This window comes from Garra rufa, chromosome 13, assembly GCF_049309525.1.
Source record: "Garra rufa chromosome 13, GarRuf1.0, whole genome shotgun sequence".
Lineage (NCBI taxonomy): Eukaryota > Metazoa > Chordata > Actinopteri > Cypriniformes > Cyprinidae > Garra > Garra rufa.
The window spans coordinates 17943529-17969975 of NC_133373.1; the positions used below are offsets into that span (position 1 = coordinate 17943529).

General features: G+C 39.3%; 1 protein-coding gene across 1 annotated transcript in view; it reads right to left on the minus strand.

Annotated features, from left to right (window-relative positions):
- The window catches only part of pum2 (pumilio RNA-binding family member 2), a 93596-nt gene that overhangs the window by 10550 nt on the left and 56599 nt on the right, over positions 1–26447 (minus strand). The window contains 14 exon segments of the mRNA XM_073852982.1: positions 2666–2787; positions 4292–4363; positions 7241–7366; positions 8655–8792; positions 8995–9129; positions 9830–9959; positions 11070–11337; positions 11635–11865; positions 14108–14410; positions 14570–14710; positions 15484–15601; positions 16689–16825; positions 16917–17021; positions 17273–17366. Of these exon segments, the coding sequence (XP_073709083.1) occupies positions 2666–2787; positions 4292–4363; positions 7241–7366; positions 8655–8792; positions 8995–9129; positions 9830–9959; positions 11070–11337; positions 11635–11865; positions 14108–14410; positions 14570–14710; positions 15484–15601; positions 16689–16825; positions 16917–17021; positions 17273–17366 (2120 nt within the window).

A 26447-nucleotide genomic window follows, 5' to 3' on the forward strand; every position in this document is an offset into this window, starting at 1 on the left:
CTGTAAATATGCCTTTATCGAAATCCTTAATGTCTTCCCCTGGCTTCATAAACATAGCCATGACTTACGGTTTGAGTTGCCAGTAGGAGACAATTGTACAGTATGGGAGCTAAAAGCACCTTCGCGCATGGAGCATTGCCGTTAACCTGTATCAATCTATTTGACAAAGACAAGGCCCGCCCCTTCCCTACTTCTGATTGGCTCATCGGCTAGAATGTGACTTGTTTGAGTCGATGAGCGTTAAAGCTGCTCTCTGACCTGCACATCTCAGATTTAGAAAAATGACAGATCAATATCCGCGAACCTGATTTTTTTTTTCCGCAGCCACAGTACGCCGGAAATCCGGCGTGGTGCCGGAACGCTATCACCCCTGGCAATAGCAACTGCTCCGGGCACGCAATGTAATGCTCAAATCCTATAGGACAGCCGTGTTTTCGCTTTGCGAAACTGAAAAGATTCATAGGACTGGTTGTTAAAAAAATATTCGCTTTTTCGGTGTGCGAATGTTCATGGTCTATGTGGAAGCATCCATATGAATCTGTTGTTTTATTCTAGCATGTCATCGTGTGTGATATTCGTTTCGCTTTTTCGCTCTCAGTGTGGAAAGGCCTTAAGTCTAAGGAGTTTTAGTTGACATGTAGTTGCAAAGTTGCTTATAGTCAATAGACTAAGGGGACCATCATAATAAAATAAATAATAAAAAATAAATGTAATATGATGATGAAGTAGTTTATTTGGTGTCCATTGTGTTATAAATAATCATAATCTTAAAAGTTATAACCTCAAAAACGTAAGTTTTATAATGTATTATAATTGTTGTTATGATTATTCATGAGATGATATAATACATTATAAAGTTTTTTTTATAAAGCATTTATTATAATTCCTTAGAAATACCCTTATAATGTACTATAAATAAGGGGTTCATAGAAAGTGTTACCAATAACATGTCTGGATGTGCTTAAATTTGCACTAACTGCATGTGTTAATATATGCTGTAAATTTATGTTATAAATGCTAAATATAATATATAAATATATAAATACTACAATGGTTATCTATGGGAGTAAACAGCTTGATGTGAAACTTGGTCAGCGAGTTCATATTCTGGACACACCTGCAAATAGTACATCCTGTATACCAAATTTGGTCTTTTATTTGATATAATTTGGTATTTTTTTTATCTATCTATGCATTAAGCCACATTAAATGTTTTCTTTATAACGGATCTATGGGAGGAAAGCACTTAATGTGAATCTTTGCGCATTCTGTGCATATTCTGGGCTCTGCTGCTTGTTTGTAAATAGTAGGCTTTAGTGATGCGCGGATGGCGGTTATATCCGCGGGCGCTGCGGTTAATCCGCGGGTCGGGTGGGTCGGGTAATAAAAAAATGCATTCTGATTATTTGCGGGTGGGTCGCGGGTGGATGAGATAAATCAATAATGATGCAAATATTAACTACATTTTCTAAAACTTGAACGTGTTTTAAATATGTTTTTCATCAGGCAGAGACGATTTCATTTGTGTGCGTGTGTGTGTTTGCCTGTTCTAAGTTTTTGGTGACAGAAACGTTGACATTCCATATAAAGTTTGAAGGGAGTTATGCCTGTGCTAATGCTATTGAGCACGGTAATGCAGCGGTGTAGTGCATTGGTCGCTTTGCGTTTACCCACGTCTCTGATGCGCATCATTCAGAAGTGTCCTGCATTAGCCAAAATCATGACAGTCCAACACATGAATAGCTAATTCAGTCGCATGTTAATAAATTGAAATATTCCCTAAAAACACCCAGTAAAGACAGTGATGTGGTCAGGACCGTGGCGCCGGCTTCTTTTGAAATATATTTGACGATTTTGCCTGATGCGTCCATGCTGCCTGTTCATTCTTACGCGAAAGCATGTCAGGCTAGGCGCGCAGTGGTAGGCTATAATTATTATTGATTACTTATTTGAATCAGTAGATTATAATGAAAACAATACCTTAAAAATGAAAAGAAGCAGATTTTTACGCTCAGACCTTTCTTAAACTGGTGAACCCCTGTAAACTTCAGTCCAAGCATGCGTTCAAATACTAAGTTCAGAGCGGCTCTAATAGAGAGAAAACCCGACCGAATTCGTCAGAGATTGCGGAGAGTCGCATCCAGATGTCAGTTAACGTTATTCTTTTCTGCATGGATTTGGCTTAAAATCATGAGTGATAAATGTATAAGTGTGCAGCGATTTGCAGATCAGCTGAATCAATCTGCTGTTTTCATGAACCATCAATTTATCATATCATCATGCAAAACTAAGAATTACAATAAGTGTAATATGACGATCGGGTGCGGGTCGGGTGCGGTTATCTAAATTAGAGAAAAACATAGGTGCGGGTGGGTGGCGGGCGGATAATTTATTTGAAGCTGCGGATTCGGGTGACGATTGAGCCCATCCGCGCATCTCTAGTAGGCTTTATTAACAAGTCCTCCAAATTTGGTTTTAGTACATAATCCACGTTAAGAGTTTTATAATGTTTCTGGTCACTATAATTGTGATATGAAATTTTCATACCATTTCATCTCTAGAATTTTTTTGGAAAAGTGTATGGGATACTTGTATTTTGTACAGCTTTTAAACTTGTCAAACAAATGTCAATTCAATTCAATATAGCTCTCTCAGGTGAACTGACCTTGCAAATTTATGCTGACTCAGAGCCAGAACCTTTCCTCTGACCTCCGCCACTATCTTGCTCTTGTCTTCTGGACGCCCGTGCTCCAAAACATGCTGGATCACATAGTTACCATACTGATCCTGCAGGTAGAGACAGGCAGAGGACAGTGGGAGGAGAGAGAAAGAACATACATAATATTACGGTAACAGCTCATGAATAATAAACCTCAAACAGAACAAGACATGAAATACTAATACAACAAGACTGAGCAAAGGCTACTTTAACCACATACCCTCACAATAAAACATTTGACCTTAAACAAAGCTGAAATCTCCAGGCCCTCAGTGGGGTGATTTCAAAAATTCATGTCTACTGATGAATTAATACTCCCATTTTATCTAAGCAATGATTGAACCTAATAATTGGTATTTGGCAAATAACCATATAAGAAACCACACAAGATCCACTCAAATACAGACACACCAAAATTCAGTTGGATGGCGTGCACGTTTATGCCACCTATGTCAGAAGCTGTGGGATTCTGTCTAAACCCTTTGTCTATTTTAGCTTTCCCTAAAATTTGAAGAAGCGGTCACTACTTTATTGTTTTGGGTAGGTTTATTTGTACAAGATTAGTACAACTATTATGGATGCACATCACAAATCAAGTTGTTGGTCTGAGGTGCTCTGGGTGTAGCAGAAAGAGAAAATTATTGAAAGTGCCAGAAACACTGAATTACAGACAGATAAGAAAAAAAAAAAGAGAAAGAAATAGACCTTATTAAGAGAAATGTCCCTATTTAGTTTGATGACAACAAACAAGGCTGTGAGGGTTAGATGTACAGTTGATCAAATATGTCATGTCTCAATAAGGATTGCAGAATGACCCTGGGCCAACTGACAGAACTGTCATTCTCCCTATCGAGTTAGTGCCATGTTGTCTCGAAAGTGCAGGCATGATGTAAATGCATAATAATAACGAATGGGATCTGATGTGCAAAAATAGGTGTGTATTAACTCATGCAGCGTAAAGAAAGATTAATAGTCCTGACACAGCAACATTGACTATAAAAAAACAAATCACAGTTGACTGAATACATTTAGTAGCCTTAATAAGCCTCTACAGTTACAAAACCACTCTTTGTTAAATGTTTCACAAACCTCTCACTTGGCTTTTTTAAAAGAAATGTTAAACTGAAAAATATTTAAAGTCCACATGCTGCATATTTCAATTTATTATTTACATATAATTAGTAGTAATAGTTGTTCAAACAGTTTTTGCTATAGTATTGTAATGGCTATAGTTGACATTTTATTGGTATTGACCACCAGACTACCAAAATTTTGGCATTGTGACATCACTCTAATACATCTTTATCTCACAGCCTTGCTTGTGTCAAATTAATTGGTGTCTACACTAAATAGGGTCTATAATATATTAGGATTGGATTTTAGGCAGAAAGTAGAGAGATGGCAGCCATAAAGGAAGAAAGTCATTGTCAGGTAAAAGTGTGAGTGAAAAGAACCCTGCAATGCAAATAGCAACTGCAGAAGCATCTAGATGTTAAACACAGGCTGGTTAGGAGGTAGATGAGGAGACGCCAGGAGGATCTTGTGAGTGGGAGGAATGCGCGTGACTCTGACCTTGAACAGTGCATCGCTGGACACTGTATAATATGTTTTGGGGGTCATCTCCAATGAAACGCCTTGATACTTCTAGATGAAATAAGTGAGGGGGCAAGGGGTGGGTAATGTTTTGCATCATAAAAATCCATCAGCACATCTAACTGGACATAAGAACATCCTTCAAAGCAACTGAATGATACTTCAAAGTAGGCAAAAATGTATAAAAATTAACAAGTCATGCAGAAAACAATGCAATTGCCTCCACCCTATCCCACAAAGTACTACAACCCTAAGCTCTTCTCATTGCATGGCCTCCTTTCCATTCACAGAAATAATGAATAAAATTGTACTTATCTGTACAGTGACCAATCTCAAAACATAATTAAATTATAATGAATTAAAAAAATAATATTATCACAGGCACAAACTACAAAAATACAAAAACTATGAAGCAAAGTTAAGTTGCCTAATTTTACCTACTAGTAGCACTGAATGCATTTAATAATGCCAAAATAAGGCAATTGCAGAACAGTCCTCTTTCACTCAATAGTTGAGAGGGTTGTTGAACTTTCTCATTCTGTGCTCAAAGGCTAATCCAAATGTGTCCAACAAATCTTACTATACAATGATAAATGTCCTGCCTCCTAAATACCACCACCATGTCTAGTAGTAAACAATGATTCAAAAACTAAAAAGCTATTGACAATTTAAAAAAGTAAAAAAGTAGTTTTGAATCATTTTCCTTCTCAACTTCTGGTTTCAAAACGAAAATACAACTGTGCCATTCTGCAGGGTCTTTACGAGCAGAGTTGTTAGCTCAGCAACATGCTAACACTGCACTGAGCATTAGTCAAACCTCTCATGCATTTGAGTAAGCATTGTTTTCAATGAAGACCTTTTCTAATCAGTCACGTTTGAATGCAGCCTTAGAAGGCATTCACACTGTTTTATTTTTTTGTTGTTGTTGGCGTAGGGCAGTGGAATGAATAAACGCAAGATCGAGATTAAAGGAACCGTATGTAGGATTGTGGCCAAAACTGGTACTGCAATCACTTTCAAAATACTGTAGAACGGTGTATCCCCTCCCGCTCCCCCCCCTGACTCGAGGTTGCCAGCTAAGCTGTAGGAGTAGGCTGCTACAAGGAGCTTCCAACGGCAAGTGACGAGTCCTATACAGTCATTTGTTTTTCTTCTGTTAATTATGTTTATGCTTCACAAGAGATGTTTTGCGAAGTAATTATGTATCTCAAAAATTTACAGATGGCGATTAGCCAAATATTTCGTAAAGATGTACTGTAATACCACATTTCAGTCGGAACATAGATTGTTTTCATACCCTGCAAGTGGTGCGATATAAAGCTTTTTATGAACGCATTTAGCACGGGCGACTGTGGAAAATCCACTGTGTACGGAAGCAAAGTTAGCCAAACATAGATGAATCTAACCTGTCCAGGAGAAAATTAGCAACATTGGCGTCTGTCCTCAAATTCTTCTCCGTTTTCAGCCGTCTCCATCTTTCAAAGGCATCTCCTATACAAATCCTTGTTTTATTTCGGACTTTGTCACGACGTATTTCGATTCATAACGAGGTCTTTAGGTTTCGTAACGTTATACATGTTTTATCTGACACGTTCGTATAGCTGCAGCTGTAACAGAGCTGGCAACCCGGATCACAAAACTCTACTGACTTCGTGATTGGTAGATAGCTGGAGGGTGGAGCCTCAGACCAAAACACAAAATGACAACAATAACATCAGTTGAGGGCTGCAACTTTCACTTTTAAATGACAATATCCTGGCCGGACCACTGTTGTCAGTGATATAAGTATTTGAAATGAACATGATTTCTTATTGTCTAGTGACATGTCAGGGCCATTTTATGATTAACTGACATAAATTTCTTACATACGGTTCCTTTAACTGGAGTGCTGCATTTTTAGAAAACTGTCAATCGATGCAAGCACAACAGTCAAAGGCCACATTCACACAGCAGCAGAATATGGTTATCAGTGCTGTATTTGATTTCTTAATACAGTTATGTTAACACAGAGTACGGTTATTTACAGGCGTGACAACCGCATTCCCTAACCAAACTCACACCCGTTTATTTTTAGGACTCACTACCGCATTTTCGAAAAACATGCGTTGTGTTAACGGAACAGGACTGGACAACTAGTTGTCCTTCTAGTCATACAGTGCAAGAGAGCCGCCCTGTTGTAAACATGTGTCTACCGTGTGTTGCATGTTTTCATGTGTGGTTTCAGTAACTTACAGTGATGGAGGTACGAGCTGTCTATCATCTGAAAGTTTTATATCCAGTCTCCACCAGAGCCTTTCCCACCAGTTTTGTGTTCTGCGTGCTACTCAAATGCTTCGCTCTTTACCCAAATATAAAAGCTGCTGTTGGTAAGTGAATGTTTGATTGATGGCTCCACTGGACTCTTGTCATGTCAGAAAGTTATAAGACTAAGTTTTATGGACATTGCCATCTTCGATATTACTTTGGTCACTGTTGCTATGGTTACTGGTAAGGAATACAGGCTTTACTCCCATTGCACGTTCATACTGTCAGTATTTGAGACGCTACTGTAAGCTGTTGTGTGAACGGAACATTTTGAAAACTCAGACCTGTAAGTAAATGCGGTTGTCAATCCCAAAAAAAACGTGTGAATATAGCCAATGTATGTAGCCTGAATGTAGTCTGTGTAGCGTATGTTTATAAAGAAAAGTAATGGAAAATGAAGCCCAGTGGAATGTAAAAACATGTTCTGTGTAAACAGCCTCTTAGAAGGCAGCTACCCGTGTTGGCCCTTTTGAATAGTTGATTACTTCGATTTGAACATTTTCTACTGGGATTATCTTTTGAAAGATGAAAAGAGGCCACACAATAAGAAAACTAACTAAAAGCAACAGTGGTAGACATCAGAGATTTCTAGAATTCCTGGATGAAACGTTCAGGAAGTCATACCTGTCCCAGCTGCTCAGAGTGCTGGTGGAGTTCTTCCAAGATGGGCAGGGTCTGCTCCTGGGTACAGTGCTCCAGGATACGCTGGATCACTCTACAGCCATATGGATGAGTAGACAAAACAAACACCTACACCCAAAAAAAAAAAAAAAAAAAAAAAAAAAAACACATTTAACACACATCCTGCTGCATCCTTAGTTCACTAAAAAAACATTACATGACAATCATATTATTATTGATTTTCTTAAATAACATCTGGTTAACATCAGTCTAATTTTTCTGATTCTAAGTTGAAAATCATAGAACAGTGCTGACAAAACATATCAGTGCTATTAAATGATTATGTGCGCGCGTTATGTATGAGCAACTGTCTGTAACCTGTGTATGTGCGTGTTACATCGCAGCAGCGCATTAGATTAGAACAGCGATAGATTTACCTGTACAATAAGCCGTTTAAAACATGCATTCTCCCTTTTAATTTCCAGCATCCAGATGGTATAATCACACATCCTTTGGAGCACTTTCAGAGTATGAATATATTTGTCATTTTAACTGTATGGAAAGTTAAAAGTTTTATTGTCCTGTTGTGTCCTCTATAGGACCAGCGACTAGTCAACGTCAAGCTTAAAACGTCATGACAGGGGATTTGACCAGTCGGTGCAACCCCTAACCTGCAGTAGAACTAAATTTATCCTATGTTCATTTCATCCAATCCTCATCTTTACTTATGACATGGCTCACCCTCTTCATTTTTTATTACTGTTTTTTTGTTATACAGATGGGCCAGTCATAGATACAGCTACAGTGTTTAACCTTTGTTTTAAGTACTACTGTGGCCAACTAGCAGTTAGATAAAGGATAATCAGTCTTAAGGTCATTGAACACAGTCAGAAATTTTCGTATTCTTCATATTCGTCATCCTTTCCTATCAAAATGCTTGCTACGGATGCGAAAACTCAGAAAATCGAACCTGATCCGAACCTTATGATGGACAAAGTTTCAGAGGCAGTGTGTAAATGTGATTGACAACATGAGGTTGTATTTATATTTTAACATGCAATGACCTTAACTCTTATATTTTCAAATTAGACCAATCTAAGTTTTTTATGCAAATGACTCGCTCTTAAAAACATAGATGAATAACCTGTAATACTAGTCTAAGTATTTTGCAACTGCACCCATGTATAAGTAACGTACAGCAGTCCTGCCTACTGATATAGTATATAGACAGAAAATGCCTACCATGGTATAAACGCTATAGCATAATCTCATTCTAATTAGCAGATGTGTTTAACAATGACTACAGCAGACTACAAAGGTTTATCAACAGACATGCAATTATATGCATCAATATTTGGTCTGCCAGCACCATGTAAATCCTGTTTCTGGGTGTTTTGAGTGTCTGTACTGCTGATACCTGTCCCTGGAAGGCATCAATGATGAACTGAAGAGCCTGTGGCTGGACACACTCGATACATTTCTGCACCACGTGATTTCCATTCTGATCCTTCACACATTTCAGCACATGGCCATCCAACTCCCGTACAATGTCACTCTGACACACGAGAAATAAATTAAAACCTTCAACTGAACTACTACTCACACTGTAGTTCCGAGTAGTTTTAATACATGTACACTTAAATGCATTTCTTTTTAAATCCTAGTGGACAGTACTTTAGAAAGCTACAGTAAAATCAAACAATCTTTAACATTTTGGTTTAATGTGTATTGTGAAAAGAAAACAAAATGCAACTTACAATTACCTGCTGGTCAGAAGAGATGGATTCCAGAGCCTTTTGAATCACACGACAACCATACATCTGCAGAGCCAGCGGCAACACATGGCCCCGGATACGAGTTGCAAGGGCAAGTTTCTGATCCGCACTGCCAAACTGCAGCAGAGAAAACAGTTACTCTCAAAGACAGAAATGCATCATGCTCAAGTCATCATCACACAAAAGATACATTTATATTATATTCACAAACGTCATTTCATTTACAGTTTCAGAAACATACGCTTTTTTCAACTGTCTGTTTAGAACTGACACAATTTTTCAACAATTTCCAAGTTTATACAAAAGCGAGACAGCAATGTGAATGACACCATATATTTAAGATCAAGGAAACCAGCCAGCAAAATGACATAAGTTGGAATACATACATAAATTGTGTTTTTTTTTAACGATTCCGATTTTTCATAATTTCTATAAATTTGTAGAGGCTATGCATTTTTCAGTGTCAAGAGTATGGTAATTAGTAATTTATTTAATTTTGATTTGCATAAAAGCTCACCATTCAAACTAATGCATGACTGAGACAAACTGTACATTATGTATGACTACAATAAAATTATGATAATTATTCTTCAAAATCTCACTATGAGTAAAACTAGTCGTGTCTATTATAGATTATGCAAAATTATAATTATTTCCAAAAAAAATTTAAAATTATTATCTTTAATTTTTTTTTTTCCTGGTTTAATAAGGTACACAGGGCCTTATGGGAAGACAAAGCATTGGAGCAGAATGAGTAATTTACCCATGCACAACCTAGACAGTCCTAGAAACTGGTAGAACACTTCAAATGAATTACCTCAAAGAACTTCTGTATGACATAGTTCCCAAAAACATCAGTCATGAGTTGGTAAGCAGCCTGTAGGATCTCCCCAAACACCATCTGCCTCTCTGCAGGAGTTGCTCGCTCTAACTTTTGCTGAATAAACCTGGACATTGAAAAAAGACCTTACATTAAACACAAAAAAGCATTTCTGGGGATTTAAAGGAATGCTTACAGTTTTCACAATCTTTCATTAAATTATTTTCCAGGAAATTTATTTTATAAGACAATAGTGTTTTAATAGTCCTAAAAAAAACTCATCAAACCAAGGTACTGAACTTGCCTTGATGAAGGCAAGTTAGCCGCAATGCGTCAGTGCGCGTTTGCTGTTTTTTATTGTAAAGCCATGTGAAAAGGATTTTTACATTTTTTTCCACAAGATTTTCGGTTGTATTTTTTGTGCATTTTTTTTGAGGACATAAAATAATCCCATAACCAAAGAGCACCGATTTAAAGATTTCGCACCCCAGCAGCAAATTTTGCATATTTTTGGATTAGTGTTTTAAGTGTTTAATTGCTATTTTTGCAATGTTTCTAGACACACAATCTAAAATGTTAAAAAAAGTTATTATCTGTCACTATAAGAAACATTTACAATACAGTTAATAAGCAGATACAAAATTTAAAATGACTATTATAAAACAGAGTTCCTGCCCTTGATTCAAATTGGTTCAAAGCTATTGTAAATTACTCTCAAACATACACCTTTGTTTACGTCTGTGTGTTGCTCGGCAACCACTCTGTTGCAACCACAACCACCGAGGAACTCCATTGTTTGGCAGAAGAATAATGTTTTTATTAATATCAATAATTTAGTAATAATTACACTTTATTTGGTATGTTTATTTTGTGAAACCTTAATACATATATGGAATAACCATTTTATAAAAGCAATAAACTCTGTGAAGCCTTGGTTTTCAGTGAACTTATAACAGCTAATGGGGTTTTAGGCACTCCGCTTCGAGTCACGCCTAACAACGCCCCGTAGCAGTTATAAATTGTAAACTGTAAACCACGGCTTCTTGGGGCTTATTGCTTTAACATACAACGAACACAGGTATTAAACGTTGCATGATTCTAAACATTTTCAAACATAACTAATTATCTTTCAGGGTATTAAGGTAATCTTCCCTATTTTCCATTACTGAAAAAAAAAAAAAAAAAAATCCTGGATTTCCAAAATCCCACAAATGTATAAATTGGGAGGAGCTGGGACCTGGATCCGTGCTGGTCTTGAGAGAACTCCACCATGTGACCAGGCAGGTCTCGCAGCTGTAGGTTGGGGAAGCGATTATTTCGGAAGTCCTCTAGTAAGCGGCTGCGCCCTGAAGGCATGACATCTGAGCGGCTGTAGCGGGCTCGTGGTGGAGGAAAGAGCTGACTGCTAGAGCTGAAAAGACTGGAGGTACTGCCCGAACTCCTGTATTTGGCTTCTGCTCCCGGTGCAGCTGAAATATAACGTCCACTGCCATTGGTCAGACCACCTGAGAAGAGCAGGAAAGAGAGGAAAACAGGATTTAGAATTTAGAATTTTCTTCGCTTGTATAGAGCTTTCCCTCGCAGCACCTGTGCTTGACCCCTGGCAGGCATGCCTCAAAATCTGCGAACCAATGCACTAAACAAAACAAACCATGCATCAGAGACTTTTCAGGGGGCTGAAAGTATTTTTACACAATTTTTGAGGCCATTTGACCTGAGCTTGGTGTGAAAATTGTTTTCATTTAACCAAAACTGGAAACAAACTCTGATTTGGATAAATCAGTTGAAACAAGAGATCATACCCAGATGGAGGCTGGACGAGGACCCGTGGGAGGAGGGCAGAGAGGGTGGAGGTGTCAGAGGGGAGTGACCCGGTGTCAGTCCAATGGGGCTGGGGGAGGAAGAGTATCCTAGGCTGTTGTAAAAAGATTGGCCAATGGGCGTCAAGCTGCTACCACCACTACGCTTATAGAGGTCTGAGCTGGCCAAAAGGGAGTCCCGACGGGGTGCACTGCTGCTAGTGGAACTTGATACTGCAGAAGCACAAGAGTACAAAAGTAGAAAAACAGAAACACAAAATGAGCACAACTGACAAACTAATATGCTGCGACAATCCAATCCATGTCTTAAACACTAATTCCTTTGTCTAAAGCAAGGGTATACATTTCTGAATATCATATACCCTAAAAAGGCCAACTGAACATGTAAGACCAATTTCAAAGATCATCACCAGGGAATTCTAGAGCTTGATCATTATCTGGCCACACGTCTCTAAAAGAATTCCACAAAAATACTTCGAAAACAGTAGCCTTTATTTGCCAATTCATTTTCCTTAATCATACGATGTATCAAACACTGTCTTAAACAAACAAAAATCTTTTCTTAAATATAAAATTTGTGTGGGTGGGCACATATGCAGGGTTATTTGAGAAACAAAAAAAGAACATTATTTAAATGATTTTCCTTGAAACTAACTATTAATGTGTCTGTCATTGCCACTAGCCCTTGACAGGCTCAGACTCAAATAGTTAGTCAAAACTAATTAAGTTCTAGAAAAGAAATATAAAATTGGAAATATACAGAGAAAGTTTACTACAGAAAACCACAGTTCAGTTCAATTAATAACAAAAACATTAAAATGCTCAGAGAACTGGTAACTTATACAGGGTTCATACAGATACTGAAAAATTAAATTCCAGAGATCTAACTTATCAACCAATATTGTTTTTTATCTTTCAAATTCTAATAATATAATATATCATTGACCTGATGAATGAAGGCTATATCATACACTAGAAAATTTATGAGCTATATCACGCTTGTATACTTGGTTCACTACAATGAGACAATATTTTAATACTCTTTTAAGAAATTTTCAATGACAAAATGTTTGTCTTTTAATCATAAAAATTAAAACAATGCAGCTGTATTTTGAAATGTTTTACCTAATCTAGGGCCGTAAATGAATGATTATTTTGGTTATCAAGTAATCTACTGATTATTTTGACAACTGAGTAATCTGATATTTTTGAAAACCAGGCTTTAGCATTACTATTTTTACACATAACAATGAGGCAATAATAATTGTCTCAAATAAAGTATCAAAACCAAGTAATTACATGGTTTTATTGAACCACATAACAAGTTGAACCAATAAATAATGTAATATGCCTATAATATGAACATAACCAATTTAAGTACATTATGTATTATAACAAATACCTGCAAATGGCGCCAACGGCCTGGTGATGTTTCACTTTACAGGGTGATTTAACGACATTTGAATCCATTTAATTTCAATTTTTGGCCACATGCAAACTCAGAGCGAAGGTTTAAACTTTCATTTTGAAATCGCGATGCATGTTTATATGTATTCTTCTGTGTCAGCATAGGTTTATAAATGATTTATGTTACAAACATTAGTAAGAAAATCTCTGGATACAAATCTAGTGAGATAATGCACACTGAACGTTAAGCAACCCAAACTCACAGCATATGCAGATGAAGAGTTTAGCAACCTTTCACACATACTTTCTTCACTGTTAAATTACAGTTAAGAGATCATGTGTGAACAGGACTTCTTCAAAAATTTGTTCTGGCAATCATATCATTCTTATGGAGATTACGTGATTACTCTTACGCTTCTTAAATAGATTTTGTATGTAAATATGTGCTAGACTGACATCTTTGACCATTGCGTCTCGTAACTGTTTCCACGTGTCACACTCGAGACCTGGGCAGCTTTTCCATTCATCAGGGCTGCTATTATAATAGTAGGGGATACTATCATTCGCATGTTGTGTTTATACAAGCAAAAACTTCTGATTGGCTAGTTATGTTAGTTTGGTTGAGAGTTAAAGCTGTGTTTCTCTGATAATATTGGTAGGCGAACTCATGAAGTGTTTTTTTTTAACATAGGTCTATATTTTTTTCCACAGCCAAATGCCGTAAGCCGGAGATCTGGCATGGCGCTTGAGAACTTTAAGCCCTGTTGTTGAAAATGCTGATAAATGACAGCTAAAGCATGAGAGCTGATTTGAATTAAACAGCTCATCAAGTTACTAAGATGAATAACACACTGATGTGACATATGTGGTTAATATTCACAAGACAGTAATACTGTCGGATGAGTTTTGAGTTTGACACAACCTAAAACTTACAGGGTATACTTAAACAGCATTCTATTTAAAACAGAACACAAAATAGGGTCGATTTGACATTTTTTTGTAACTTTGTTAATACACTAATACACACCATGAAAATGGTGCAACAGACCTGAGGAGCCAAAGGCACCGAGTGCAGAGCCTAGCCCAACACCTAGAGATCCACCAGTGCTGCTGAAACCCAGAGAAGTACTAGGAGGTGCCGCACTTGTATGAGAGAATAGCGAGCTGCTCTGGGAGCTGGGTGCCACTGAACCAGAGCCATAGAAGGAGTTAGAGGGCAGGCCACTAGAGGGTGGGGGTGGCTGCTGCTGAGGTTGAGGCTGCTGGGGCTGTTGGCAGCCCATGGACCGGTACAGACCGTTAGCTGGACCAGACATGCTGTTACCAGAGCCTGATGCAGATGCAGCTGCAGCTAGACAACATGGGATGGAAAGAATTAAAAGAAGGAAAGAAAATAATAAAATGAAAAAGTAACTCATTTTGGTCATCAGAATAAAAATAAATACATTATTAAATACAATGTTTTAAAAAGGTTTTCAGTTTAATGAGAAGGCAAAACAAGCATATTCACCAGCTTGTGCAGCAGCTGGGTTGATGAGGAGAGGGGTTTGGACCAGTCGGACAGGTCCACCTAGGCCAGTGCGAGCTCCAGGACCCATAACCAGCGCTCCAGTTTGATCATAGTAAGCAGCCGGTGCTAGAACTTGGTAACCTGATCAAAACATAACAGACAGGGTACGAATCAGTGTCCCATTTCTAGTCAACTAGAAATAATTCTATATTTGGCATTTTTGTCACAGCTACAGTCTAATTTTGCTAAATCTATTGTCGCACTCACTAATTAAGGATGGAAGTGATGGAGGTGACAGACTTGAGAAATGCCTCAGACACTTCTCTTCTATTCTCAGTCATGGATTGCAACACCCCATTTTAATAGCAAACCAAAGTGAAGCTCACCAAAATGTTAACAAAAGCATTGAGCAGACATTTGTACAGCCTAATCTGTAACAAACTTTGATGTAGAAAGCATGTGTTCTAGAACTTCAGTGAGAAAATTACATTTTAAATAAATAAAAACAGACAGTTCTGCTACCATTTTCTGATTTTATTAGTTGTGTAAATGTAGGCAGCCCCCAGGACAAAAAAAATACAGTCACCACAGAAAAAAGAACCTTCCATAATCATAGAAAGACAAGTGGCATATCAAGTTCATTAGCATGAAAAGCTGCTCTACGCCAAGTCCATAAGAGACTGCTTTCAATAATCCCAAACTAGTCGGAAATTGCCTGTGAACCGGCAGGACCATGAATACTCCTGGGAGGTCGCTGAAACTGCCAAACAAACACATTTCCTCAGATTCCCAGACCACATAAATGAAGCAAACAAATAAATGGAAATGAAGCAAAGCCTACGATGTAATGAACAACCAATCCAAGAGTACCTGCACAAGTTAAAACGGGAAGAAAAGGTCAGAGCACAACTCACCCGGCATGCCTGTAAAGGCCAGCGCTGGGTTTGCAGCAGCTGCAGCAAGGGACTCCTGCTGACTCTGTTGGCTCTGGCCAGGGGTCAAAGGTCGCTGATTGGTCCCTGTACGAATCACCTGGATTTGGCGAGGAAAGAGTTACAATACAATATTTATAAATATCACATGACATCACAGGGGCAGCAAGAGCAACACCAGTAGTGATTTTGTCCCGATCCATTATGAGCTTAAATGTGATTTTATACAAGTTTAGTAAATAAGTTGAAAGTGATTTTTTTTTTAAACACATTGTTTTTTCTCAAATTTGCAAAGAACATATTACCTATGAAGCCATAGCAGAATTGTTGCGCGTCTCCGAGCAACACAGCAGTGTTTCTGAATGAATCCGCCTATTGAATGCTCCATTCATAAAGAGAGCGTTTACTGAATTCCTGAATGAATCAGTTGTTTGAACTAATCGAATAAAAGATATTTACTGCCACCTGCTGGCAGATTAAGTTTCTTATTTAAAAACATTAAAGGGATAAATTTTGCGCTAGTCTACAGATCTGCGTGGCTCTGACAAACCATTAGTGCAACCGCTGTGCACACAAAGCATTTCAGATCAATGGTTCAGTGGCCTAACAGTGCTCGTCAATGTCGAAACAATTGAGATGGCCAACCAAATCAAAGTAGGTGGGGTTTACTGTTCACAGAAGCAGATTGCGATTTCGAGTGCAAAGCATGAGTTTAATGCAACACAATCAAATAAAGACTTTTAACTGAACATTTAAAAATGCTTATGTACTGTATAAATACAGTGGTTAACCAGAAAACGTAAAAATGGCACTTCATGCTTCATTAACTTCTGGTTATGTCACAGATGCATCTGGATGATGAAGACAGGATATAACAACAGTGTGCATTTTAATATTTAAAATAACCTGTGTCTCCATCAACATGCCTAACATGCCTGGTATGTCATGGTATGTATTTAAAGAACATACATTTAAAACTGCAGTGCTACAGGGAAGTGGAGAAGATTGCACATTTTCAGAGTTTGAAACTATTATATTACTATATTTTTTTTATAATTATTCATTGTGTGTTAATAAGTTTTTAAAAAGATGCTGCAGTGTGTTAAGCATTGCAGTGTCTGAAGAAATTTCATGTTTCATAAGTCTAGTGTGATCGCAGCTTTTTATGTTAATATGATGCTGTCTACCTGTTGTCCTGGTCCCTGACTGGAAGCCTGCTGGTTGGCAGAATGACTGGCAGCAGCTGCAGCCGGTTGTTGGAAGAGGTTGGCTGGATACACCCCCCACGGGACTCCATAGTACTGAGGAGGGACTACAGCTGGACCTATTGAAAAATATGATGCATTTTAAACTATATTTAAGATCCCAGGACTGTTTATACCATGGTTGATATTACAGAGTGTACATGTGTATACCTGCAAGTGTGGCAGCTGCTGCCAATCCTGCAGCGGTGTAAGGGTCTGCTCCAGGAGGGGCAGCATTGATGATGTAAGGGTTTGGGACAAACGCAGGTGCAAGGCCTACCAGAAAAAAAAAAAACAAACAAAAAAAAAACCATTAGATTAAAACTTTTGGTCAAATTAATTTCAGAGACTGCCTGGGTTACCCAGACAATCCCCCAAAAAATACACATGCACAATGAACTTAAACACTAAATTACTGAACTTTTACAGTGTCTTCCTTTGCCCTCTTGAAACAAACAACCATTATCGTAGAAAAGCCATATAGGAGACAGAGAGTTTCTGGATGAAAATACTGTAAGTAATGTTACCAAGGTGTTGCTGTTGGGCTGCAGCTAGGGCGTACTGTTGCTGCTGTGCTGCAGTCAACTGCTGAACTGTGAGATGACTGGATCTCTGGAACAACTTTAAAAAAAATAAATAAATAAAACACACACACACACAACAGGGTATTACATCTTTTTGCTAAAAAAAAAAATCCTCTACATATGCAACAACCAGAGATTTTGCTTCTGATGTACACCACTGTGTATGTATATATATATATATATATATATATATATAACACAACTTACTGATCCTGAATATTGTAAAGAAATTATTACTTCAGCAAAAATTGATTCAATTGATCTAAAGCAGGGGTGGGGCATGAGGGCCGGTGTCCCTGCAGAGTTTAGCTCCAACCCTAATCAAAAACACCTGAACAAGCTAATTAAGGTATTCATGATACAGGACCAAGTTTGAGCCCCCCGATATTAAGTAACAGTAAAGAAATGTATAATTCAACAAAAGATTCAATTTCCATAAAGTTGAATTCTGCTCTTTTAACATTTCTATAATCAATAAAAATATATAAAAAATAAAAACGTAAAATAAAATAAAATAAAACATTGTATAGTAGTATGCTGAAGTCGCATCCCGTCACGTACCTTTTCAGTTTCGTGCACTTGCTTGACCCTTTATTGTGATAAACAGTAAAGCGTGTTCAACTGAATTCAATTACAGTTTTGTCAGATGGGTATAAAAAAGGTTCATATACCGCGTCAGTCCTCATGTGAAGACCAGCGATTCTCGAGAAAGGACACTGACAAGTAGGGCTGTCACTATCGATTATTTTGGTAGTCGAGTAATCAGATAATTATAATTATCTTTTTTTGTAATAATAAAATAGACCCAAGTACATATATAATAGCAATGAGGCAATAATAATTAGTTAAAATAAAGTAAATAAAGCAAGTAGTCATATGGTTTTAGTGAACAGAACTGTTCAAATACATAAATATGTTATAAACAGTAAAGCTAATGTTTATTATGCGTTATAACAAATGCCTGCAGAGGGCGCAACGGCCTGACGATTGTTTTTTTTTTTACTTTAATATTTGTTTAATCCTTCTTTAACATTGACTCAACAAACAATTCAAATTCCCACTTAATCTTTAATATTTGGCCATTTCTTTACGACAGGCATTTCTTTTAATTTGTTGAATATGTGGACATCAAAACGTGTAAACTCAGGGTGAGGGTTTAAACTTTTATTTTGAAATCGCGATGAATAGTTAGAGTATAGCGATGTACTGATATATTCTCCTGTGTTTGCGTAGGGTTATAAATGATATACCTTACAAATCTGATAAAATAGCACATGTTGCGTTCCCAGATAAACATTATTTTAAATCAAAACACACAATCACATGCAAAGATAGAGTTTGAGATGCTCCACACATGTAAATGATAACAGTTCTTGTTTAGCAACATTTACTGTGAACGGAGCCAATCTGAGAAGCACGTAAGTAACTTACACGCATGTAAATAATTAAAGCGCATATTTTAAACCTGCATCGGATATATTTAATTGAATCGTAGCGTTTGCAAATTTCTAATAGCATTATGCTTTATTATCATTTTAAATGGGTTTAATATGTGGAATGCGTCACTTCCGGTATTTTGCCGATTACTCGACACAGGCAAAATGTAATTGAGGATTTTCATCGAATACTCGGATAGAAACGAGGAATCGTTACAGCCCTACTGACAAGGGACTTTTTATACATCTTTTTTCCTACAACGTGTTTTACTTCAGTTTATTTTTTTATGACCGATTTTTACTAAGCGTTTCCAAATCCCTACTATTACTAACACTTGCAAACCCCACATCACACACTGTAGGCTTTTATTACATCTATTACTAGTCATTCATGGCTACATCACATGGCTCTGACAGAGACCTTGATCACAACCAGAGTACACTGCTACACCTGCAGCACTTAATTTTCCCATACTCCCTGTCTGACAGGAAAAGGTGAAGGTACTGGTCTGCTTATCTCTGATGACTGGAATTTTAAACATTTACCAACTCTGGGTATCAACAGCTCCTTTGAATCACATTCAGTTACTAACACCCACCCTCTCAAAATCCATTTTGTAGTTGTTTATCTACCCCCAGAACTACTAGAAAACTTTGTGGAAGAAGTAGATCTTCAACTTTCCTGAGGATGGTACTGTACTCCTCTAGTTACGCTTGAAGACATCAACGTCCAGCTAGATAAACCTCAGGCTGCAGACTTTCACGCTCTGCTTGCCTCTTTTGATCTCAAGCAGGTGTTAACTACGGCTACTTACAAATCAGGCAAGCAACTGGACCTTATTTTCACGTGACACTGCTACACTGATCATGTGCAGGTCACTCTACTGCACACCTCAGATCACTTCCTCCTCACCCTTAACTTCAGCATGCTCTTTAAAAACACCCCCCCCCCCCCGCCCACATTCTTCAATAACAAAATTACAACCATTACTACACAATTCTCCACACCACAAACTGTCAATCACATCTTACCAGCAAACATACACTTCCCATCCTTCACTCCACATTTGCATTTACAGTGCATGCAAAATTATGAGACATATTGATATTTTGATAATATTTTTCTCTAAACACATTTTACCAATTCCAAAATTTTATCATTTATAAGTGATATATAATTGTCCATGAAGGCTGGAAGTGAAAAACTCTTTACATTCAAGTGTGCAGGTTTTCTTTTATCGACAAAATGAGCTTAAAAAGAGATTTAACTGAGCTTGAAAGTCAAAAATTATTAAATGAGGAGGATGCAATACTAATGCAATACTCGACTTGGCAAAGTTAAGGCATGGCCAATGGACAGTGAAATGCTCACTGGGTCAGCAAGGTCAGAAAAAACAGGTGGAGAAGAAAGAACATGTTAACTGTAAAATAATAAAAAATTAAGGTGAAGAATTAGGTGTGAAACCACCATATAAATATAAAAAGAAAAAAATCAGTCTTCATGTATTTTACTAACTATTCACCTAACCTAAGTCTCTAAAAAGCTGCCACCTTGTTCTTCTTGTACTTCCAATGATCAATTTAATCTAGCTTGTGCTCACTGTTGTACATGAAAGCAGCTCTGGGCGGATGACGTAGGATGTCGATGTTGCGCATGCACTGCTCAGAAGTGACGAACACGGACGTGCAAGTGGAGCGATCAAAACAAAACATCGATCACAAATTCGAAGTACAAAATGAGCATTTGTAAAGAAGAATGTTGGAGTTGTAGTGAACAACGGTCGAAATGGCATTCCAAGGATCAGTTTATGGCAGGCCCCCTTCTCTATCTGCCAGGGTGGAGGGAGATGTGCCACACTGTGATTGGATCTTGGTTGAGGAACATAAACAAATGTTCAGAAACATCAGATAAGATGCCAAGACAACTACCAGACACCTCTAACAGAACAGGAAGGGAGACCTTCTGCAACCACGACCACCTAAGAGAGGACTTCTCATTGGACTACGGATTGACCCTCTCCAATCCTAAGGTTTGGGAATGACTGCCATAAAAATTCCTTCAGGATGCAACAGCAGTGGCCGAAACAAAGAAGGCCACAAAGATCCATCCAAATCCATTCATACATATGTTTGGGGACCTTAAATTGATGTAAACTGCAACAGATTCACTTCACCCTTTGATAAAGTACAGTGTATGTTGATGGCCATTGACTGTTAACCTAACAATTCACAGAAGCAGGCGTATTAACATATTATGATATAAATAAGTGATTGTTCAACAGTATTCTATCATGTTTGGACTCTTTTTGCTCCTCATAATGTGGGTAACAATTTGAAAGAGGTTTGGTAAAGAAATGTTGCATTGGGTAAATTGTAAAAGACACTGTCTAACTTTGTACTCTACTATATGCAAATGAGTTCCACACTAGGGCGGGTAACACCATGGCCACCTCAGACACAAGTGGCCAATCACATTCCTGGAATGGAGAGGCGCTAGATTCCAATCTCCTCCTCCTCAGAAAGAGATAAAGGTAGCCTCCAAAAAGACACTCCTTGTACTGCGTCTAAGTCCCGTAAGGGAAGAGACATTAACAGCTACACCGTTCTGAGTCTGAACCCCGCAAGGTTAAGACATTAGAAGGTCCTGAGTTTCTGGCCTGACGAGGAAAGAGACTTCAAGACAGCTAAGGTTCCACTCAGCTCTTGAGTAAACCTTCTATACTGAATTCGGCTGCCCTTCAGTTGCAAAGGACCCAGTAGTGACGGACCCCGTCTGACTCCTGCCACTCCGAAAGCAGCGCAGCCCAGTCCGCAAAGGACCTCCACATTGGCAGACACTGCCTTGAACACACGGATCCTCAACGACGCAGCCCTGCTGCAAAGGACCCTGTGAGAATCCATCTGACCCAGCTGCCTGGTCCATGCTCTAAGGACCACCTCGGCACAACAGAAGTTCAGCATCCTCCAGGTCAGCGCATCGACGGCTACTGGAACGCAACTCTGTGCCCTCCCCACTGTACGCAACCTGCATCACCAGTGGAAGACGTCTCTGCCACCGGACTGATCACCCGACCAATTGGAACGTAACTATAAACTTACCAAACCTCTTTCCTAAAGACCTTGGCCTAGTTTATACCTGCAGCCTATGTTTTCTAACCTGTTTAGATAACATTTACTTGTGGTCAGCATTACAAATGATAGCTATATTGTTTGTTCCGAGATAAATACGCAGTTATTTATCATTAAACCTACCAGAGCCATTAAGTGGGTTTCCCATAAACAACATTACCATAGAAATCTCTTATATTGCTACTTTCAGCTCAACAGCATTGCATTCTGCCATTCTGCGTTCATTCCATTTTGTTAGTTTCTACACTCTATTTGGTATCTTCTTTCACATTTAGTTGCCTATTATCTATTAGTAGTGTGTATTCATTTATTGGTTTATCACTAGTGTTGTATTTACTCTTGCATATCTGTTGTTAATAAATTTAATTAACTTTATTACAATTGTGTCTTCATTGTTTTGATGATTCAAGGCTCTACTAGCTAGCTAAACCACCAAACTTTCAGATAAAGCAGTTGACCAACTCCCTCCAGGGTGCAAATCTCAATTTATTGACCTATTGCCAAATTAACAGTCTTTCACTGATACACTGAACCCAGCGAGGTGGGAAATGGTCATCTGATAGACTCACAAATGCACCTTGAGTGACGTGTGACCCAAAATCACAGCATCATTGGTGACGTGAGCCCCGTTTACTACATAAATTGGCGTCCCTGGGTGGGCTAGCTAAGATTGAAACGAGCCAGTTGATTTATCAACACAAAAGAATTGACTTAAAAGATTTCAAGAGTAATTACTTTAACAGGAAACTAGGTTCCTCAGTTTGGTCAGTTACTATTTGTAAAAGCAGGTGGTTCCTCCCAAGCCTGATTCATAGTTTCCTTACTCAGCTTTGTGGTACTATTTGTGAATAGGATTTGTTGCAGTTGAATTGTTTGCAGTAATAAGAGTTGTGGTTAAGTTTTGGACCATTTTACAGTGGCATAGATCTGGTAAAAGTTTCCTCACTCAGGAAACTGTACTGTTAAAAGAAGCTGTAATTTTAGATTATAGCTAATTGATTCTAAAGTATAGCCAAGGGTTGCTATACCTTGTAAGTCTATCAAGTGAGTCCTGGTGAAACTTAGATGAGTGTCAGATAAGGGTAATTACCTCTGACAACTCATAGCCAAGTGCTAAAGCTTTATCACTAGTAAGTGTCACTTACATTGTCTCAGTGATTCCAACTAATAACACTTTTGTGGCAAGCGTTAGGACAGATTAGTCACTAAGTGCAGTAGAATTTCTGTTTTAAAATGGCTGAATTAACCCTGCCTGAAAAGCTGGTCATAGACCTGACCAGTGCTGTGAATCCAGGGTACATAGAAACGCTTATGGGCTTAACCTATGAAGAAATCAGTCTCAAGACAGCACAGCTAACAGCTGAAGCTGCGGGCCAGGCCCTAAAGGGCCCCACGCTAGCCAAGCTCCTCTCGAGTCTAGCACTAAATTGGGCTGCTCAGTTAACCCAAGCTATAGACAGAGTATCCCTTGCCAACAAACAGGTGAGAGATAGGGATATGGGAATCCAGGAGCTAAAGAGTGAGCTGGCTGATCTGCGCCAGGCAAACGACCGTTTGAAGGTCGAAACTGTTAGGCTATCTGCAGAGAAAGAAGACTTGCAGTGTATCACTGATAGCCAAGAAGCAGAAATTAAAAGGTTAAAAGATAAAAATCTAGACCTAGAAACTGAGTGTGAGCAACTCAAAATTGACAATTCAAGTCCAGGCACCATACCTGGTGGCCAGGATGTAGCCGCTCTGCAGACAGAACTGGCTCAGGCTCAGTATGATTTGTCAGCACAGGCAGACAAACTAAGGCTATTGAGTAGGAATGAAAAGCAGGACCAAGATGAATTAACGTCAGCCTTGTCTGAAATCTCTGGTCTGAAAATGGACTTAGAAAGAGAACACAAACTTTACATTGATGCTCGTAAACAGTCTGAGTTGTTTAAACAACATCTGTACCGTTCAGAACAGACCCAAATCCAACTTAGGGAGGATTTAGATAGAGCAGATGATAAGTTGCTAGAAGTCCAACACAAGCACGATAGAATGGCTACCAGAGCCAGAGAGTGGGCAGACAAAGCTGTTGTTGCAGAGCAGAGGCTAGAGGAAATAGACAAAAGGATGGAGCAGTTAGACATAAGTAGGGACACGCCCCCTGAACCTGAACCACCTAGTGTGCGCTTCAGCTCATTTGGCTCAGCAGTAAAAGACACCCTACTTGGTAGCCCCTCACAGCAACAGCGTTATCAGTCCCATAGTGATGCTGCAGCACCGGGTGACCTAACCGTCTCCACTCCCAGCCATTCTCATGGAATAGATGCCGACTCCCCAGCGTGGGGAAAGACTAGTCGCCACATTCCTGATTTTCCCAGCCCAGCACTATCCAAGGATAGCCGACTGCGACAGCTTAGGGAATTAGCACGTGACATTGAAGTGTTTAATCCTGATACTCCCGGAAGCAATATAGAGTTGTACCTTAAGGATGTGAGTTATGCATTGTCTTATATCCCTGAGGCCACTATGGCAGATAAACTCCTTCTGAGGAAAACAACAGTGCGAACTGTCCACGGTTTCATGGAGAGACAAAGTCCGGCCATTGCTGGTAATTTCCATGAACTGTGTAGGGCCCTGAGAGCAGAATATACAATGTACCAGAACCCGTCTACTTCCAGACTGTCTGCCTTGCAGACTAAGCAAAGTCGCTATGAGTCACCCAGAGAGTATTATGAACGCTTACGCAGAGTGTATTTTGCTGGTGCAGACTCCCCTAGAGCCGAAGAAGATGTGATGTTTAAGAGCTTATTTGTGAGTAATTTGCATCCTACCATTAGAAAATCACTCTCGCTACTGGTAGATGTTGATCGCATGACTGCAGCAGAGTTAAGACAGCTTGTCATGCGGGCCTGGGAGAATGAGAAGTTGCACACAGACAAGAAAGACAGGGAGACAGGTGCCCATGTGTTTGAACTGCGAAATGACAATGAGGCTCCTCTGGAGCTAGAAGGGTCAGAGCTTCCCCAAAGTGGAACTGCGCGGACCAACCGCTCCTCTCGGCCAAAATCTGGTGAGTCCACACAGGACACCCAGGGCCATAAATCCTCCGGTAATGGAGGATACAAGAGAGGCAGGCATGCACACAGAGAGGAAAGGCAGAGGAGACCCAGAGATAGATCAAAGGACAGTCACAAACAGGGCAGTCAGAAGAAAAGGGAGTCCAAAGGTACTGAAGAAAGGGACCAGGTAAATTTTAAACAAATTCAGAAAATGATTGCTAAAGCCCTCCAAGACCTTAACTCTGAGGAGAACACTTCCAAGAAGGAGAAAGACCCTCCTTTTAAGCAATGACTAGGCCAGGACCCCTCCCCTCCCCCACCTAAAGTGTACTTCATAGGGTGGGGGGAAGAGCCAGGGAAAGGGGAAAGTAGGGAACAGATTGTGAGGCCTAACCACTCACATGTCAGCAGACCCCACCCCAGTCTCTGTCAGTTTCTGGGTGACTTGACACAAAAGGGCAGGGCTGGAAGGATTTACATTTCTGTTTCCATTGAAGGTGCCTTAGTATGTGATGCGCTGCTAGACGCTGGCTCAGAAATTTCTTTAGTGTCACCCGGACTGTTTAAAGAGCTTACCCAAGCAACTAACTCATTAGGCAAGAGGCTTAAGGTAGAGAGCTGTCAGATCAAGATAACCAGCTACACACAAGACCAGGCCCCTATCAGTCAGAGGGTTTGGGTGGAGTTAACTTTTGGTGAAATGAAAATAGTTCACCCTCTCTATGTTGTTGGTTTTAATACAGAACAGCTTCTTATCGGCCAGGATTTGTTAGATAGACTCGCACCTTTGATTGACTATCACAGCTGTCAACTATGGGCACAGGTCAGAATCCCACAGCCCATCAGAGAGACTAGCTCCAGTCAGAAGTCCTGCAAGGCTGTCGAGGTAGGAAAAACATCTCACGTTAGACAGCAGACAATGCAGGACTCCAGTTTCAATGGAGAAACACCTGATGCGAGGGACATGCAAATCTTAGCAGGCACAGCTCACGAGAACAGACTTCCCTTGCAGCTGTTAAAGAAGAAAGATGCATTTTTGTGCGCCCTGGAACCTCATAACACTGAGGTGTACAATCCCCATGTGGTAGGGGACATACACATCAATGATGTACCTGTCAAAGATGCTGTGGTTACACTCTGGTTAGAGAAGTCAGCAATAAGTCAGGAACTTTATATGCAGCTACAGGAGAAATGTTGCATGACCCCCATGGTGGAAAAAAAACAGGAGCTGCGGCTTTCCAGTTGTCCCCTGACAACAATTAAGAGTGTTGGAGTCTGCTCAGTCTCTCTTAAGTTTGGCCATAAACAGTTCAAGCACTACATGCTTGTGGTACCCTGACCTGCCACAGTCAGTATACATCGCTTCTGATGTGTTAGTGAGACTGGGAGTGCTGTTAGACACAGTCAACAATGTGTTGTGGTCCAGGGCAGATACTGGTCCTAACGTGCTATCCGGTGATTCTAACAACATGCGTTCTGGTCAGACAATCCCTCAAGCATGTCAGGTAATGAATG